We start from the raw sequence: 17,460 nt of genomic DNA, 5'->3' as shown, positions 1-17,460 counted from the left end.
TTACGGAGAGGTGTTTTTTAATGGTAGTTTTGAAGGGAGGGAGTAAAGGAGGTTTTGTGTGTGAGGGGCTTGGACTTTCAGCAAGCTTGTGTGAGCGTATTAACCCTTAAATGGTCCAAACGTATATATACGTTCACTCGCGTAGTGCCCCAAATTTTTTGAGAAAAAAAATAGTTTTTTTTTTTAATAGGAAAAAAGAGCATATGGTACCCAGGCATCCCCAATTATTTTAATATGGCACACAGTGAGTGCGCACACCCATTCTCTCGTGTCTAGGCGACTCAGGCTTATCGTGGCAATGTTGAATGAATGACAAAAAAAACATATGTATACGTTGGGGAATTACGCGAGAGAACGTATATATACGTTGGGACCATTTAGGGGTTAAATAGGAGCGAGTGGAGATGTATGTTTTTTATGACTTGACATACTGTTGGAGTGAGAGAAAGGTACCAGTTATGAAGGGATTCAGGTAAACTGGCAAGCCAGACTTGAGTCCTGAAGGTGGAAAGTACAGTGCGTGCACTCTGAGGGTGTTGATGTTGCAGGTTTTTAACTGTAGTGTAAGCGCACCTCTGGCAAGACAGTGATGGAGTGAAGATTACCAAAGTTTAAAGATTAAAGATTGCGTTCCTTTGCAGAGGCTACAATGTGTAATTACAATTTTGATTTGTTGAGTGCAAAGTAAGCCACTATCATGTCAGGGCATTTTGGGCAAACTAATCTTAGGATGATGAAAGTGTTTCATCTTTTTCGGGTCACCCTGCCTCGGTGAGACACAGCCAGTGTGTTAATAAAAGCATTATATAAAGTTGTTTATACAGTATGTGTAAATCACCTTAATCCTTTCAGGGTGGGTCCCGTTGTTTCATGGGTCGGTCCTGTTGTTCTACACCATAAGCTCAGCTCGCTCAGATAAAATGAGAGCAGTAAATTTGGGCCGAGATATGAGAGAATGGGTCTGTGCAGTAAGTGTGCAACATATAAAAAAAATCCTGCCGCACACAGTGCATAATGGGAAAAAACTTCAACCTTGTTTTTGGTTTAAAACAGCGACTTTGCAGTGTGTTTTCATGTGGTTTTTATTGTTGTATTCTCGGTTTCTTGGTTTCATTTGATAGAATGGAAGATATACTACAGAAATAGAGAGGACATGATTTTGATTGGTTTCAGAACTAAAAGTAGTTGGAAAATAAGCTCAAAGTAGTGAAAATGTTCGATTTTTGCCAAACATTCCAAAGTACACAAATTATATCACTCATCCAATATGGGTCCAACTGGTCATTCTAATACATGTCCACAAATGTGCCAACATTATTTACAATTGTTACAATAATGCAGTAGTCAGCATAATAGTACATCTTCTATTTTTTATGCGAATAAAAATTCAAAATGGAAAGCGCTAACATTTCGTATCATGAAAATCTTTGAAAGGGTTCTAAGAAGCAAGATTGCTACTCATCTAGATACAGCCTGGGTTTAGAACAGGTTTCTCCTGCCTGTTCCGACTACTGGACCATTATGACAAGGTCCTGGTTGTTTTAGAAGACAAACAAAATGCAGATGTAGTATACACAGACTTTGCAAAAGCCTTTTGACAAGTGTGACCATGGTGTAATAGTGCACAAAATACATGATAAAGGAATAACAGGAAAAGTTGGTAGATGGATCTATAACTTCCTAACAAATAGAACACAAAGAGTAGTAGTAAACAGCAAAGTCTGAGGCAGCTACGGTGAAAAGCTCTGTTCCACAAGGCACAGTACTCGCTCCCAACTTGTTCTTCATCCTCATATCTGACATAGACAGGGATGTCAGCCACAGTACCGTGTCTTCCTTTGCAGATGACACCAGAATTTGCATGACATTGTCCTCCATTGCAGACACTGCAAGGCTCCAGGCGGACATCAACCAAATCTTTAAATGGGCCACAGAAAACAATATGAAGTTCAGTGATGAGAAATTTCAATTACTCCAATATGGAAAAGTGAGGAAATTAAAACTATATCGGAGTATAAAATAAATTCCAACCACACAATAGAGCGAAAAACTAATGTAAAAGACCTGGCAGTCATAATGTCAGAGGATCTCACCTTCGAAGACCACAAAATTGTATCAATCACATCTGCTAGAAAAATGACAGGATGGATAATGAGAACCTTCAAAGCTAGGGATGCCAAGCCCATGATGACACTCTTCAGGTCACTTGTTCTATCTAGGCTGGAGTATTGCTGCACACTAACACCACCTTTCAAGGCAGGTGAAATTGCTGACCTAGAAAATGTACAGAGAACCTTCACAGTACGCATAACGGAGATAAAACACCTCAATTACAGGGAACCCATAAAGTTCCTCAAACTGTACTCCCCTAGAATGCAGGTGGGAGAGGTACATGATTATTTACACTTGGAAAATCGTAGAGGGACTAGTACCAAACTTGTACACGAAAATCACTTCCTATGAAAGCAAAAGACTCGGCAGACAATGCAAAATTCCCCCAATGAAGAGCAGGAGGTGTCACTAGCACGATAAGAAACAACACAATAAGTGTCAGGGGACCAAGACTGTTCAGCTGCCTCCCAGCATACATAAGAGGGATTACCAATAGACCCCTGACTGTCTTCAAGAAGGCACTGGACAAGCGCCTAAAGTCAGTACCTGACCAGCTGGGCTGTGGTTCGTACGCCGGGTTGCGTGCGGCCAACAATAACAGCTTGGTTGATCACACCCTGATCCACCATGAGGCCTGGTCACAGACCGGGCCGTGGGGGCATTGATCCCCAAAACCCTCTCCAGGTAAACTCCAGGCCTGAGGAAGTGACTGAGGAACAGAGGAGATATTGTTTCAGTCCCAGGAATATCTACATTGTTTCTTCTGGACCCTATTTTCAAATTGGAAATTTATACATTTTACATGAAATTCTCCAAATTACCAACTTCTGATCACTTTATTGGGTAGTTGAATTAGGTAAATGGGCAATAGCTATGAGTTTGGTAGACTGGAACAATGGAATTGGTAGAAAATGGGGCTCATAGTGGATGAAATTGCCAATATGTAAATATCGCCAAGACCGCTAAATTTGCAAGAGCATAATTCCGTAAGTTTTTCATGAAATTTCGTGCTTTTGGTATCATTACCTTTGAAAAAATATTCTATTATTTCATTAATTTTTTTTTTTTTAACATTGTCCAACCCAGAGAGCAAGTTTGAGATCAGAGCTTCCAATCCTGAGAGCAAGTTTGAGATCAGAGCTTCCAATCCTGAGAGCAAGTTTGAGATCAGGGGTTCTGACCCTGAGAGCAAGTTTGAGATCAGGGGTTCCAACCCAAAGAGCAAGTTTGAGATCAGGGGTTCCGACCCTGAGATCAAGTTTGAGATCAGGGGTTCCGACCCTGAGAGCAAGTTTGAGATCAGGGGTTCCAACCCAAAGAGCAAGTTTGAGATCAGGGGTTCCGACCCTGAGAGCAAGTTTGAGATCAGGGGTTCCGACCCTGAGAGCAAGTTTGAGATCAGGGGTTCCAACCCTGTTTGATGGTTCAAGTATTATCTCTGTTGAGACCTAACATCACACTGTCTTTTTTAAATTATTATTATTATTAATGTTGTTGTTGGTTCTATTATTATTGATATTATTATTATTAGTAGTAGTAGTAGTAGGATTATTATTATTATTATAGAGAAGTACTGAATCCATAGTAGTCATAAGTATCTGAAGAGTTGGAGGTAATCAGGCTTGATCCAAGGAAGAGAAGATTAGCTCCAATTCCTTGCATCAAGGGCCCTTCACCAGTACCAAGGTACCCCCCCCCCACCTCCCATGCAAGACGGTACATTTTAACCCACGATAATTATAACTTAATGAAGCAAATAATAACATTGTCCACGGTGCTGTTTCACAGGATGCTGCTGAGAGTAATGGCATTGCAGTGGATGAGATCCCCAGGATGTCTGACATCGCACAGGTGGCACCCTCAGGAGTGCCATTCTTTTATGCTGAGCTTCCCACTGGTCAGAAGCTCTTCCATAGGATCAAGAAACATTTTCCACTTCAGTTTGGAAGGTAAGATTTCTTAACCCCTTCAGGGTCCAAGGCCCAAATCTGAAGTGGTGCCCCAGTGTCCAAGAATTTAAAAAAAAAAATTTGTTATTTTTTCTTATGAAATGGTAGAGAATCTTTTTGTGAAGGTAATAAAACAAGTACGAAATTTGATGGAAAATTGACGAAATTATGCTCTCGCGAATTTTGATGTGTCAGCGATATTTACGAATCGGCGATTTTGCCGACTTTGACTCCCATTTTAGGCCAATTACATTATTCCAGTCAACCAAATTCTTAGCTATTTCACTAGTATTACTTCTATTCTATCAATTGAGCACAAGAAATCACCAAGTCAACTGTTTCAACTACAAATTAAAGTGATAGGAAATTGTTAATTTGGCCAATTTAACACAAAGTTCAAAATATTCCAATTTCAAAATAGGGTCTAGAATAAACAATGTAGGTATTCCTGGAACTAAACTAACATTTCCTCTGTTCATTAGTTATGTTTTGAGGCTTTACAAATAAATTCCATTTTGATTTTTTATTCACATAATGAATTTTTATTCACACCAAAAAATAGAAGATTTACTGTTATGCAATACTGTAATAATTGTATAAATATCATCACCATATTTGTGAATGCATATTGGACCCACCAGCTGGCGTGTATTAGACGTGTGAGGTCGTTTGTTTACTCTTGAATATCGGCAAAAATTTTACATTTCTGCTACTTTGAGCTCAGTTTCAAGCCATTTGCAGTGCTAAAACCAATCAAAATCATCTCTATTTCTGTAATATGTCTTCCATTCTATCAAATGAGACCAAGAAATCGCAAATGCAACTATAAAAAGCATACGAAAAACACTGCAAAGTCGCTGTTTTAATCGAAAAATCATGATTTCAGTTTTTTTTCTCTCATTATACACAGTGTGCTGCAGGATCTGTTTTATGTGGTGCACACATACCACATAGATGTATTCTCTCATATCTAGGCCCAAATGTACCACTCACAGTTTATCAGAGTGAGCTGAGCTCATGACGTAGATCTACAGTTTGGACCCTGAACGTAAAGCCGTAGATCTACGGGACGGACCCTGAAAGGGTTAATAATAATAATAATAATAATATTTTATTTTATTATCACACCGGCCGATTCCCACCAAGGCAGGGTGGCCCGAAAAAGAAAAACTTTCACCATCATTCACTCCATCACTGTCTTGCCAGAAGGGTGCTTTACACTACAGTTTTTAAACTGCAACATTAACACCCCTCCTTCAGAGTGCAGGCACTGTACTTCCCATCTCCAGGACTCAAGTCCGGCCTGCCGGTTTCCCTGAATCCCTTCATAAATGTTACTTTGCTCACACTCCAACAGCACGTCAAGTATTAAAAACCATTTGTCTCCATTCACTCCTATCAAACACGCTCACGCATGCCTGCTGGAAGTCCAAGCCCCTCGCACACAAAACCTCCTTTACCCCCTCCCTCCAACCCTTCCTAGGCCGACCCCTACCCCGCCTTCCTTCCACTACAGACTGATACACTCTTGAAGTCATTCTGTTTCGCTCCATTCTCTCTACATGTCCGAACCACCTCAACAACCCTTCCTCAGCCCTCTGGACAACAGTTTTGGTAATCCCGCACCTCCTCCTAACTTCCAAACTACGAATTCTCTGCATTATATTCACACCACACATTGCCCTCAGACATGACATCTCCACTGCCTCCAGCCTTCTCCTCGCTGCAACATTCATCACCCACGCTTCACACCCATATAAGAGCGTTGGTAAAACTATACTCTCATACATTCCCCTCTTTGCCTCCAAGGACAAAGTTCTTTGTCTCCACAGACTCCTAAGTGCACCACTCACTCTTTTTCCCTCATCAATTCTATGATTCACCTCATCTTTCATAGACCCATCCGCTGACACGTCCACTCCCAAATATCTGAATACGTTCACCTCCTCCATACTCTCTCCCTCCAATCTGATATTCAATCTTTCATCACCTAATCTTTTTGTTATCCTCATAACCTTACTCTTTCCTGTATTCACCTTTAATTTTCTTCTTTTGCACACCCTACCAAATTCATCCACCAATCTCTGCAACTTCTCTTCAGAATCTCCCAAGAGCACAGTGTCATCAGCAAAGAGCAGCTGTGACAACTCCCACTTTGTGTGTGATTCTTTATCTTTTAACTCCACGCCTCTTGCCAAGACCCTCGCATTTACTTCTCTTACAACCCCATCTATAAATATATTAAACAACCACGGTGACATCACACATCCTTGTCTAAGGCCTACTTTTACTGGGAAAAAATTTCCCTCTTTCCTACATACTCTAACTTGAGCCTCACTATCCTCGTAAAAATTCTTCACTGCTTTCAGTAACCTACCTCCTACACCATACACTTGCAACATCTGCCACATTGCCCCCCTATCCACCCTGTCATACGCCTTTTCCAAATCCATAAATGCCACAAAGACCTCTTTAGCCTTATCTAAATACTGTTCACTTATATGTTTCACTGTAAACACCTGGTCCACACACCCCCTACCTTTCCTAAAGCCTCCTTGTTCATCTGCTATCCTATTCTCCGTCTTACTCTTAATTCTTTCAATTATAACTCTACCATACACTTTACCAGGTACACTCAACAGACTTATCCCCCTATAATTTTTGCACTCTCTTTTATCCCCTTTGCCTTTATACAAAGGAACTATGCATGCTCTCTGCCAATCCCTAGGTACCTTACCCTCTTCCATACATTTATTAAATAATTGCACCAACCCCTCCAAAACTATATCCCCACCTGCTTTTAACATTTCTATCTTTATCCCATCAATCCCGGCTGCCTTACCCCCTTTCATTTTACCTACTGCCTCACGAACTTCCCCCACACTCACAACTGGCTCTTCCTCACTCCTACAAGATGTTATTCCTCCTTGCCCTATACACGAAATCACAGCTTCCCTATCTTCATCAACATTTAACAATTCCTCAAAATATTCCTTCCATCTTCCCAATACCTCTAACTCTCCATTTAATAACTCTCCTCTCCTATTTTTAACTGACAAATCCATTTGTTCTCTAGGCTTTCTTAACTTGTTAATCTCACTCCAAAACTTTTTCTTATTTTCAACAAAATTTGTTGATAACATCTCACCCACTCTCTCATTTGCTCTCTTTTTACATTGCTTCACCACTCTCTTAACTTCTCTCTTTTTCTCCATATACTCTTCCCTCCTTGCATCACTTCTACTTTGTAAAAACTTCTCATATGCTAACTTTTTCTCCCTTACTACTCTCTTTACATCATCATTCCACCAATCGCTCCTCTTCCCTCCTGCACCCACTTTCCTGTAACCACAAACTTCTGCTGAACACTCTAACACTACATTTTTAAACCTACCCCATACCTCTTCGACCCCATTGCCTATGCTCTCATTAGCCCATCTATCCTCCAATAGCTGTTTATATCTTACCCTAACTGCCTCCTCTTTTAGTTTATAAACCTTCACCTCTCTCTTCCCTGATGCTTCTATTCTCCTTGTATCCCATCTACCTTTTACTCTCAGTGTAGCTACAACTAGAAAGTGATCTGATATATCTGTGGCCCCTCTATAAACATGTACATCCTGAAGTCTACTCAACAGTCTTTTATCTACCAATACATAATCCAACAAACTACAGTCATTTCGCCCTACATCATATCGTGTATACTTATTTATCCTCTTTTTCTTAAAATATGTATTACCTATAACTAAACCCCTTTCTATACAAAGTTCAATCAAAGGGCTCCCATTTTCATTTACACCTGGCACCCCAAACTTACCTACCGGCCGTATCCCACCGAGGCAGGATAACCTAAAAAGAAAAATGGAAGTTTTTCTTTTTAAATTTAGTAATGTTTATAGAGGAAGAGATTACTAGCCCCTTGCTCCCGGCATTTTAGTTGCTGCTTATGACTCGCATGTCATACTGAGGAAGAATTCTGTTCTACTTCCCCATGGAATATTATTTTATTTTATTTTTTTTTATTAACACATTGGCTGTTTCCCACCAAGGCAGGGTGGCCCGAAAAAGAAAAACTTTCACCATCATTCACTCCATCACCGTCTTGCCAGAGGTGCGCTATGGTCTGTATAAGTTGTATCATGAATATTAAAATGGTATAAAATGCTGACAGGTTGTTAGGTAAGACACATGTGCAACAGTTAGGTATCTTTATTTCGAAACGTTTTGCCTACACAGTAGGCTTCTTCAGTCGAGTACAGAAAAGTTGATAGAAGCAGAAGACAATGTAATCAGTCCATCACCCTTGAAGTTTTGAGGTGGTCAGTCCCTCAGTCTGGAGAAGAGTATTGTTCCACAGTCTGAAACAATATGGAGTTGAAGTGACAGGAAGGAGCCTTATATAGTGCCAGGAGGTGAGATGTACACCACTAGTAGAGGTAAGAATGTCGTTGGGAGGTCACGTCCCTCTCAAATCCAGCCTGCTGTGTAGGCAAAACGTTTCGAAATAAAGATACCTAACTGTTGCACATGTGTCTTACCTAACAAGTTGTATCATGTATTTGTAGAAATAAAGATTATTATTGGGAGCAAGGGGCTAGTAACCCTTTCTCTTGTATAAATTACTAAATTTAAAAAGACAAACTTTTGTTTTTCTTTTTGGGCCACCCTGCCTTGGTGGGATACAGCCGGTTTGTTGAAAAAAAAAAAAAAAATTAGTATTATTATTTATTATCTGACAGTGGTCCAGGAGGGACTAAGACATCATATGTTTCACTTTACAGCAATTTTTGCCTTACAGAAGTAGTGTAGAACCTAACCTGCTGTATAAGCAGGGCCTGATGTTTCACTTTACAGCAATTTTTGCCTTACAGAAGTAGTGTAGAACCTAACCTGCTGTATAAGCAGGGCCTGATGTTTCACTTTACAGCAATTTTTGCCTTACAGAAGTAGTCTAGAACCTAACCTGCTGTATAAGCAGGGCCTGCCTGAATTTGTATTTCTTATAAAATTTCTTTCTATTTCAGGGAGGTACTAGCAAGTGAGTCAATACTAAACGTACCTGAGCGGGTTGACTGGAGGGAGTGCAAGTCTTCCAGGGAAGAGGAAACAAGACTTTGTAACAAAATCCGGGAATTATTCCAATCATTCGACTTCACTTTAGATGATTAGCAATTCAGTAGCATCATGTCTTATGACCTTTTATGCAAATAACTCATTGATCTGGAGGTTTTTAATTAGTTTCATGAATATATTTAGTTACCCATATATTTGGTTTCTAGTATATCCTTCAAAAAGAATGAAGTGACACAATGCTGTGACTGGAACAATATACAAATAACCCAGGTTATATATGTAGATAATCCAGGTTATATATATTTATAACTCAGGTTATATACACAGATAACCCAGGTTATATACACTGATAACCCAGGTTATATACACTGATATCCCAGGTTATATACACTGATAACCCAGGTTATATCAGTTTTTACACAGGAGGATACCAGCGATATTCCAGTAATGATAAATTATGTAGAACAGGACGATAATAAACTGTGCACGATTAGGGTCACAAGTGACATGGTCCTTAGGCAAATAGATAAATTAAAACCTAACAAATCCCCAGGCCCTGATGAACTGTATGCAAGGGTTCTAAAGGAATGTAAAGAGGAGCTTAGCACACCTTTGGCTAATCTTTTCAACATATCACTACAAACTGGCATGGTGCCAGATAAGTGGAAAATGGCAAATGTGATACCTATTTTCAAAACAGGTGACAGGTCCTTAGCTTCGAACCATAGACCAATAAGCCTAACCTCCATAGTGGGAAAATTTATGGAATCAATAATTGCCGAGGCAGTTCGTAGCCACCTTGAAAAGCATAAATTAATCAACGAATCTCAGCATGGTTTTACAAAGGAGCATTCCTGCCTTACGAATTTATTAACTTTTTTCACTAAGGTATTTGAGGAGGTAGATCATGGTAATGAATATGATATTGTGTATATGGACTTCAGTAAGGCTTTTGACAGGGTCCCACATCAGAGACTATTTAGGAAAATTAAAGCACATGGAATAGGAGGAGAAGTTTTTTCCTGGATAGAGCCATGGTTGACAAATAGGCAGCAGAGAGTTTGCATAAATGGGGAGAAATCAGAGTGGGGAAGCGTCACGAGCGGTGTTCCACAGGGGTCAGTGTTGGGCCCCCTGCTGTTCACAATCTACATAAACGACATAAATGAGGGCATAAAGAGCGACATCGGCAAGTTTGCCGATGACACCAAAATAGGCCGTCGAATTCATTCTGACGAGGACATTCGAGCACTCCAGGAAGATTTGAATAGACTGATGCAGTGGTCGGAGAAGTGGCAGATGCAGTTTAATATAGACAAATGCAAAGTTCTAAATGTTGGACAGGACAATAACTATGCCACATATAAACTAAATAATGTAGATCTTAATATTACGGATTGCGAAAAAGATTTAGGAGTTCTGGTTAGCAGTAATCTGAAACCAAGACAACAGTGCATAAGTGTTCGCAATAGAGCTAATAGAATCCTTGGCTTCATATCAAGAAGCATAAATAATAGGAGTCCTCAGGTTGTTCTTCAACTCTATACATCCTTGGTTAGGCCTCATTTAGATTATGCTGCACAGTTTTGGTCACCGTATTACAGAATGGATATAAATTCTCTGGAAAATGTACAAAGGAGGATGACAAAGTTGATCCCATGTATCAGAAACCTTCCCTATGAGGATAGACTAAGGGCCCTGAATCTGCACTCTCTAGAAAGACGTAGAATTAGGGGGGATATGATCGAGGTGTATAAATGGAAGACAGGAATAAATAAAGGGGATGTAAATAGTGTGCTGAAAATATCTAGCCTAGACAGGACTCGCAGCAATGGTTTTAAGTTGGAAAAATTCAGATTCAGGAAGGATATAGGAAAGTACTGGTTTGGTAATAGAGTTGTGGATGAGTGGAACAAACTCCCGAGTACAGTTATAGAGGCCAGAACGTTGTGTAGCTTTAAAAATAGGTTGGATAAATACATGAGTGGATGTGGGTGGGTGTGAGTTGGACCTCATAGCTTGTGCTACCAGGTCGGTTGCCGTGTTCCTCCCTTAAGTCAATGTGACCTGACCTGACTAGGTTGGGTGCATTGGCTTAAGCCGGTAGGAGACTTGGACCTGCCTCACATGGGCCAGTAGGCCTACTGCAGTGTTCCTTCGTTCTTATGTTCTTATGTTCTTATAACCCAGGTTATATACACTGATAACCCAGGTTATATACACTGATAACCCAGGTTATATACACTGATAACCCAGGTTATATACACTGATAACCCAGGCTATATACACTGATAACCCAGGTTATATACACTGATAACCCAGGTTATATACACTGATAACCCAGGTTATATACACTGATAACCCAGGTTATATACACTGATAACCCAGGTTATATACACTGATAACCCAGGTTATATACACTGATAACCCAGGTTATATACACTGTTAACCCAGGTTATATACACTGTTAACCCAGGTTATATACACAGATAATCCAGGTTATATACATGTTCCTTGTGATGACTGTACAGGTTGTGACATGGAGTGACTGGTACTCACCTAATTGTGGTTGCAGGGGTCAATTCATAGCTCCTGGCCCTGCCTCTTCACTGATCACTACTAGGTCCACTCAGTAATGGTTCAGTAATGTCTGTCGTCACTGCAATTTCTTGTTGGAAGAACTATCAGTGTGTTCCTATTACCTCAGAGCTCTCCGTAAGTCCCTAAGTATAGCACTTAACACAGGGGATTATTTTTTTTTTTTTTATTATCACACCGGCCGATTCCCACCAAGGCAGGGTGGCCCGAAAAAGAAAAACTTTCACCATCATTCACTCCATCACTGTCTTGCCAGAAGGGTGCTTTACACTACAGTTTTTAAACTGCAACATTAACACCCCTCCTTCAGAGTGCAGGCACTGTACTTCCCATCTCCAGGACTCAAGTCCGGCCTGCCGGTTTCCCTGAATCCCTTCATAAATGTTACTTTGCTCACACTCCAACAGCACGTCAAGTATTAAAAACCATTTGTCTCCATTCACTCCTATCAAACACGCTCAAGCATGCCTGCTGGAAGTCCAAGCCCCTCGCACACAAAACCTCCTTTACCCCCTCCCTCCAACCCTTCCTAGGCCGACCCCTACCCCGCCTTCCTTCCACTACAGACTGATACACTCTTGAAGTCATTCTGTTTCGCTCCATTCTCTCTACATGTCCGAACCACCTCAACAACCCTTCCTCAGCCCTCTGGACAACAGTTTTGGTAATCCCGCACCTCCTCCTAACTTCCAAACTACGAATTCTCTGCATTATATTCACACCACACATTGCCCTCAGACATGACATCTCCACTGCCTCCAGCCTTCTCCTCGCTGCAACATTCATCACCCACGCTTCACACCCATATAAGAGCGTTGGTAAAACTATACTCTCATACATTCCCCTCTTTGCCTCCAAGGACAAAGTTCTTTGTCTCCACAGACTCCTAAGTGCACCACTCACTCTTTTTCCCTCATCAATTCTATGATTCACCTCATCTTTCATAGACCCATCCGCTGACACGTCCACTCCCAAATATCTGAATACGTTCACCTCCTCCATACTCTCTCCCTCCAATCTGATATTCAATCTTTCATCACCTAATCTTTTTGTTATCCTCATAACCTTACTCTTTCCTGTATTCACCTTTAATTTTCTTCTTTTGCACACCCTACCAAATTCATCCACCAATCTCTGCAACTTCTCTTCAGAATCTCCCAAGAGCACAGTGTCATCAGCAAAGAGCAGCTGTGACAACTCCCACTTTGTGTGTGATTCTTTATCTTTTAACTCCACGCCTCTTGCCAAGACCCTCGCATTTACTTCTCTTACAACCCCATCTATAAATATATTAAACAACCACGGTGACATCACACATCCTTGTCTAAGGCCTACTTTTACTGGGAAAAAATTTCCCTCTTTCCTACATACTCTAACTTGAGCCTCACTATCCTCGTAAAAACTCTTCACTGCTTTCAGTAACCTACCTCCTACACCATACACTTGCAACATCTGCCACATTGCCCCCCTATCCACCCTGTCATACGCCTTTTCCAAATCCATAAATGCCACAAAGACCTCTTTAGCCTTATCTAAATACTGTTCACTTATATGTTTCACTGTAAACACCTGGTCCACACACCCCCTACCTTTCCTAAAGCCTCCTTGTTCATCTGCTATCCTATTCTCCGTCTTACTCTTAATTCTTTCAATTATAACTCTACCATACACTTTACCAGGTACACTCAACAGACTTATCCCCCTATAATTTTTGCACTCTCTTTTATCCCCTTTGCCTTTATACAAAGGAACTATGCATGCTCTCTGCCAATCCCTAGGTACCTTACCCTCTTCCATACATTTATTAAACAATTGCACCAACCACTCCAAAACTATATCCCCACCTGCTTTTAACATTTCTATCTTTATCCCATCAATCCCGGCTGCCTTACCCCCTTTCATTTTACCTACTGCCTCACGAACTTCCCCCACACTCACAACTGGCTCTTCCTCACTCCTACAAGATGTTATTCCTCCTTGCCCTATACACGAAATCACAGCTTCCCTATCTTCATCAACATTTAACAATTCCTCACAATATTCCTTCCATCTTCCCAATACCTCTAACTCTCCATTTAATAACTCTCCTCTCCTATTTTTAACTGACAAATCCATTTGTTCTCTAGGCTTTCTTAACTTGTTAATCTCACTCCAAAACTTTTTCTTATTTTCAACAAAATTTGTTGATAACATCTCACCCACTCTCTCATTTGCTCTCTTTTTACATTGCTTCACCACTCTCTTAACCTCTCTCTTTTTCTCCATATACTCTTCCCTCCTTGCATCACTTCTACTTTGTAAAAACTTCTCATATGCTAACTTTTTCTCCCTTACTACTCTCTTTACATCATCATTCCACCAATCGCTCCTCTTCCCTCCTGCACCCACTTTCCTGTAACCACAAACTTCTGCTGAACACTCTAACACTACATTTTTAAACCTACCCCATACCTCTTCGACCCCATTGCCTATGCTCTCATTAGCCCATCTATCCTCCAATAGCTGTTTATATCTTACCCTAACTGCCTCCTCTTTTAGTTTATAAACCTTCACCTCTCTCTTCCCTGATGCTTCTATTCTCCTTGTATCCCATCTACCTTTTACTCTCAGTGTAGCTACAACTAGAAAGTGATCTGATATATCTGTGGCCCCTCTATAAACATGTACATTCACTTAACACAGGGGATATATTTACTTAACACAGGGGATATATTTACTTAACACAGGGGATACATTCACTTAACACATGGGATACATTCACTTAACACAGGGGATACATACACTTAACACAGGGGATACATACACTTAACATAGGGGATACATACACTTAACACAGGGGATATATCCATTGAAAATCATTAGGTGAGTTTTCAAACAAGTTACATTAATTTCATTAATTTTTGTTTTGCTTTTCGTTGGTCTTCATTACATAGGTTAATACATGGGAGGTTACAACCCTCTACAGGGATTGGAGCTACTCTCCCCATCCTTGAATCAAACCCATTTACCTCCCATTCCCCAAACATTGCATAACCATTAAAGGTTTAATGATTCCCCATAAATATAATTATAATCCATTTAATCAATAAAATCCTTGAAAGGATACCTAAAGGATGTTTTCAGGGGTCATCGTCCCCCACAGGTTCTGGTTCCACAATTATCCAACAGTATTTTGTATGACTTTGTGTAGTATTTCCAGGGCTCATAACTAATGATCCCTCAAAAAAAAAATTTCCCTCTAGGGAGGCTCCTTGATGCTGGTGAAGGGAATTGGATCTGTGCTCCAGGTCCCTGAATAAGCCTGAATGCCTTCCATCTTCTTCCTCCCCACAAGCACTGCATAATCCCTACAGGTTTAGCTCTCCCCATGAAAATACTACTACTACTACTACTATAATATTTTAAACTTGAGTAGAATAAGTGTAAGTATATACTGCAATGTGCACATGTAGTACATGTCATGTACTACCAGTAGCAAGTAAAAATTTATACTATGTACCATTACTGTAGTTTTGAAGTTATTATTATAGTCTATAAATATGTAAGAAGCAGAATGAATATCTTTTTAAACACAAAAAACAGGATGACCAAAAAATGGAAATATTTTCTATCTCTCATTCAGTAACTGTCTTGCCAGGAGTGTACTGTTATCATCCTTTAAAGTGCAGGCACTGTACTGCCCACCTTCAGGACTGCAACATTCCAACCTACAGGATTGTAACATCCTCACCCATCCTTCAGAGTGTAGGCACTGTACTGCCCACCTTCAGAACTGTAACATTCCCAGCCATTCTTCAGAGGGCAGGCACTGTACAGTACTTCCCACCTCCAGGACTGTAACATTCCTGGCCATCCTTCAGAGTGCAGGCACTGTACTTCCCGCCTCCAGGACTCAAACCTGGCCCACCAATTCACTAAGTCCCTTCATAAATGTTACCTTGCTCACACTCCAATAGCATGTTAGGCCATAATATTCAATTGTTTCCAATCTAGAATGTTTCAGAATTTAAATTCAATTTTTTTTTTTTTCAACAAGTCGGCCGTCTCCCACCAAGGCAGGGTGACCCAAAAAGAAAGAAAATCCCCAAAAAGAAAATACTTTCATCATCATTCAACACTTTCACCTCACTCACACATAATCACTGTTTTTGCAGAGGTGCTCAGAACACAACAGTTTAGAAGCATATACGTATAAAGATACACAACATACCCCTCCAAACTGCTAATATCCTGAACCTCTCCTTTAGAGTGCAGGCATTGTACTTCCCATTTCCAGGACTCAAGTCTGGCTATATAAAAATAACTGGTTTCCCTGAATCCCTTCACTAAATATTACCCTGCTCACACTCCAACAGATCGTCAGGTCCCAAATACCATTCGTCTCCATTTACTCCTATCGAACACGCTCATGCACGCCTGCTGGAAGTCCAAGCCCCTCGCCCACAAAACCTCCCTTACCCCTTCCTTCCAACCTTTTCGAGGACAACCCCTACCCCGCCTTCCTTCTACAGATTTAAATGCTCTCCATGTCATTCTACTTTGATCCATTCTCTCTAAATGACCAAACCACCTCAACAACCCCTCTTCAGCCCTCTGACTAATACTTTTATTAACTCCACACCTTCTCCTAATTTCTACACTCTGAATTTTCTGCATAATATTTACACCACACATTGCCCTTAGACAGGACATCTCCACTGCCTCCAACCGCCTCCTCGCTGCTGCATTCACAACCCAGATAGTGTAGTTTACTTGTAATAAAACATTGTTAGACACAAAAGAAATATTTAGATTTTGCCCATGAAGTGGCTAATTTATTGTGTACTTCATATCCATCCTGTGGATGGTAGCACAAGAGCATATGGATATACAGTAGGCCTAGGAACTAGACCTCTAAAGGGTTTACAGGAGTACATCTTGATTTATATCTACAGTTGACTTATCTGTTGCAAGCAAATTTAGGAAATTTGCTTAATATATCTGGTATCTTTTTTTTCATTATTATGCAATCATTTTGGTCCTGCTGGATGCTTATGCCCTTTAACAGACCAGACCTTAAAACCAACCCTTTCTAGTATGACTTCTGTCATCTTTCCTCACACCCCCAGATACATGCACCCTCTTGGTCATACTATTTTGTGTCATCTCTAAATACACAAACCACCTCACTAACCTCTCCTCCTGAGCACTCTGAAAAATGCCTCTAGTAATGCAACCTTAATTCTCTGCAAATTATTGACTCTACACATTGTTCTCAAGCATGACATCTCCATTTCTTCCAGCCTCCTAATTGCTGCAATGTTGAAAACTCATTCTTTGTTTATATAAAAGTTCTGGTTCCGCTGTACTCTGGTACATTCCCCTTTTTGCCTCCATAGATACACGTCTTTCCTTCCAAAGATACCACAACACTCTACCTTCCTTCCTCTCCCAGTGCCTATTATGTGGTTTCCTTCATCTGTTGTAGACTGTTACGAGCACAGGTGTTATCTTTTGGTCTGGGCATGTGCTAGTAACTGTCATCATGATAACCAAAGTATGATGAACAAAAAAGCAGCAAAGAGTAAACACTGAATATATTTTTTCACCAAATATGAGTGTAAGAATATGTACAGAGTATGTACACTATGTTCTTCATGGGGAAGTGGAACAGAATTCTTTCTCCGTAAGCCATGCGTGTCGTAAGAGCCGACTAAAATGCCGAGAGCAAGGGGCTAGTAACCCCTTA

At 40.5% G+C, this 17,460-nt stretch overlaps 1 protein-coding gene across 3 annotated transcripts in view; it reads left to right on the top strand.

Annotated features, from left to right (window-relative positions):
• LOC128703369 (CWF19-like protein 1) overlaps positions 1–9,326 on the top strand; it is a 61,284-nt gene extending 51,958 nt beyond the window's left edge. For all 3 annotated transcript variants that reach the window (XM_070104645.1, XM_070104644.1, XM_070104643.1), the window contains exons 10-11: positions 3,901–4,061; positions 9,086–9,326. In XM_070104645.1, the coding sequence (XP_069960746.1) occupies positions 3,901–4,061; positions 9,086–9,230 (306 nt within the window). In that variant the 3' untranslated portion in view covers positions 9,231–9,326. The remainder of the gene's footprint in view (positions 1–3,900; positions 4,062–9,085) is intronic.
• The last annotated feature ends 8,134 nt before the right edge of the window (positions 9,327–17,460 follow it).

The sequence above is a fragment of the Cherax quadricarinatus genome, chromosome 93 (assembly GCF_038502225.1).
Source record: "Cherax quadricarinatus isolate ZL_2023a chromosome 93, ASM3850222v1, whole genome shotgun sequence".
Lineage (NCBI taxonomy): Eukaryota > Metazoa > Arthropoda > Malacostraca > Decapoda > Parastacidae > Cherax > Cherax quadricarinatus.
Note: the sequence above shows the minus strand (reverse complement) of the source record. Positions and strands in the feature narration are given on the sequence as shown.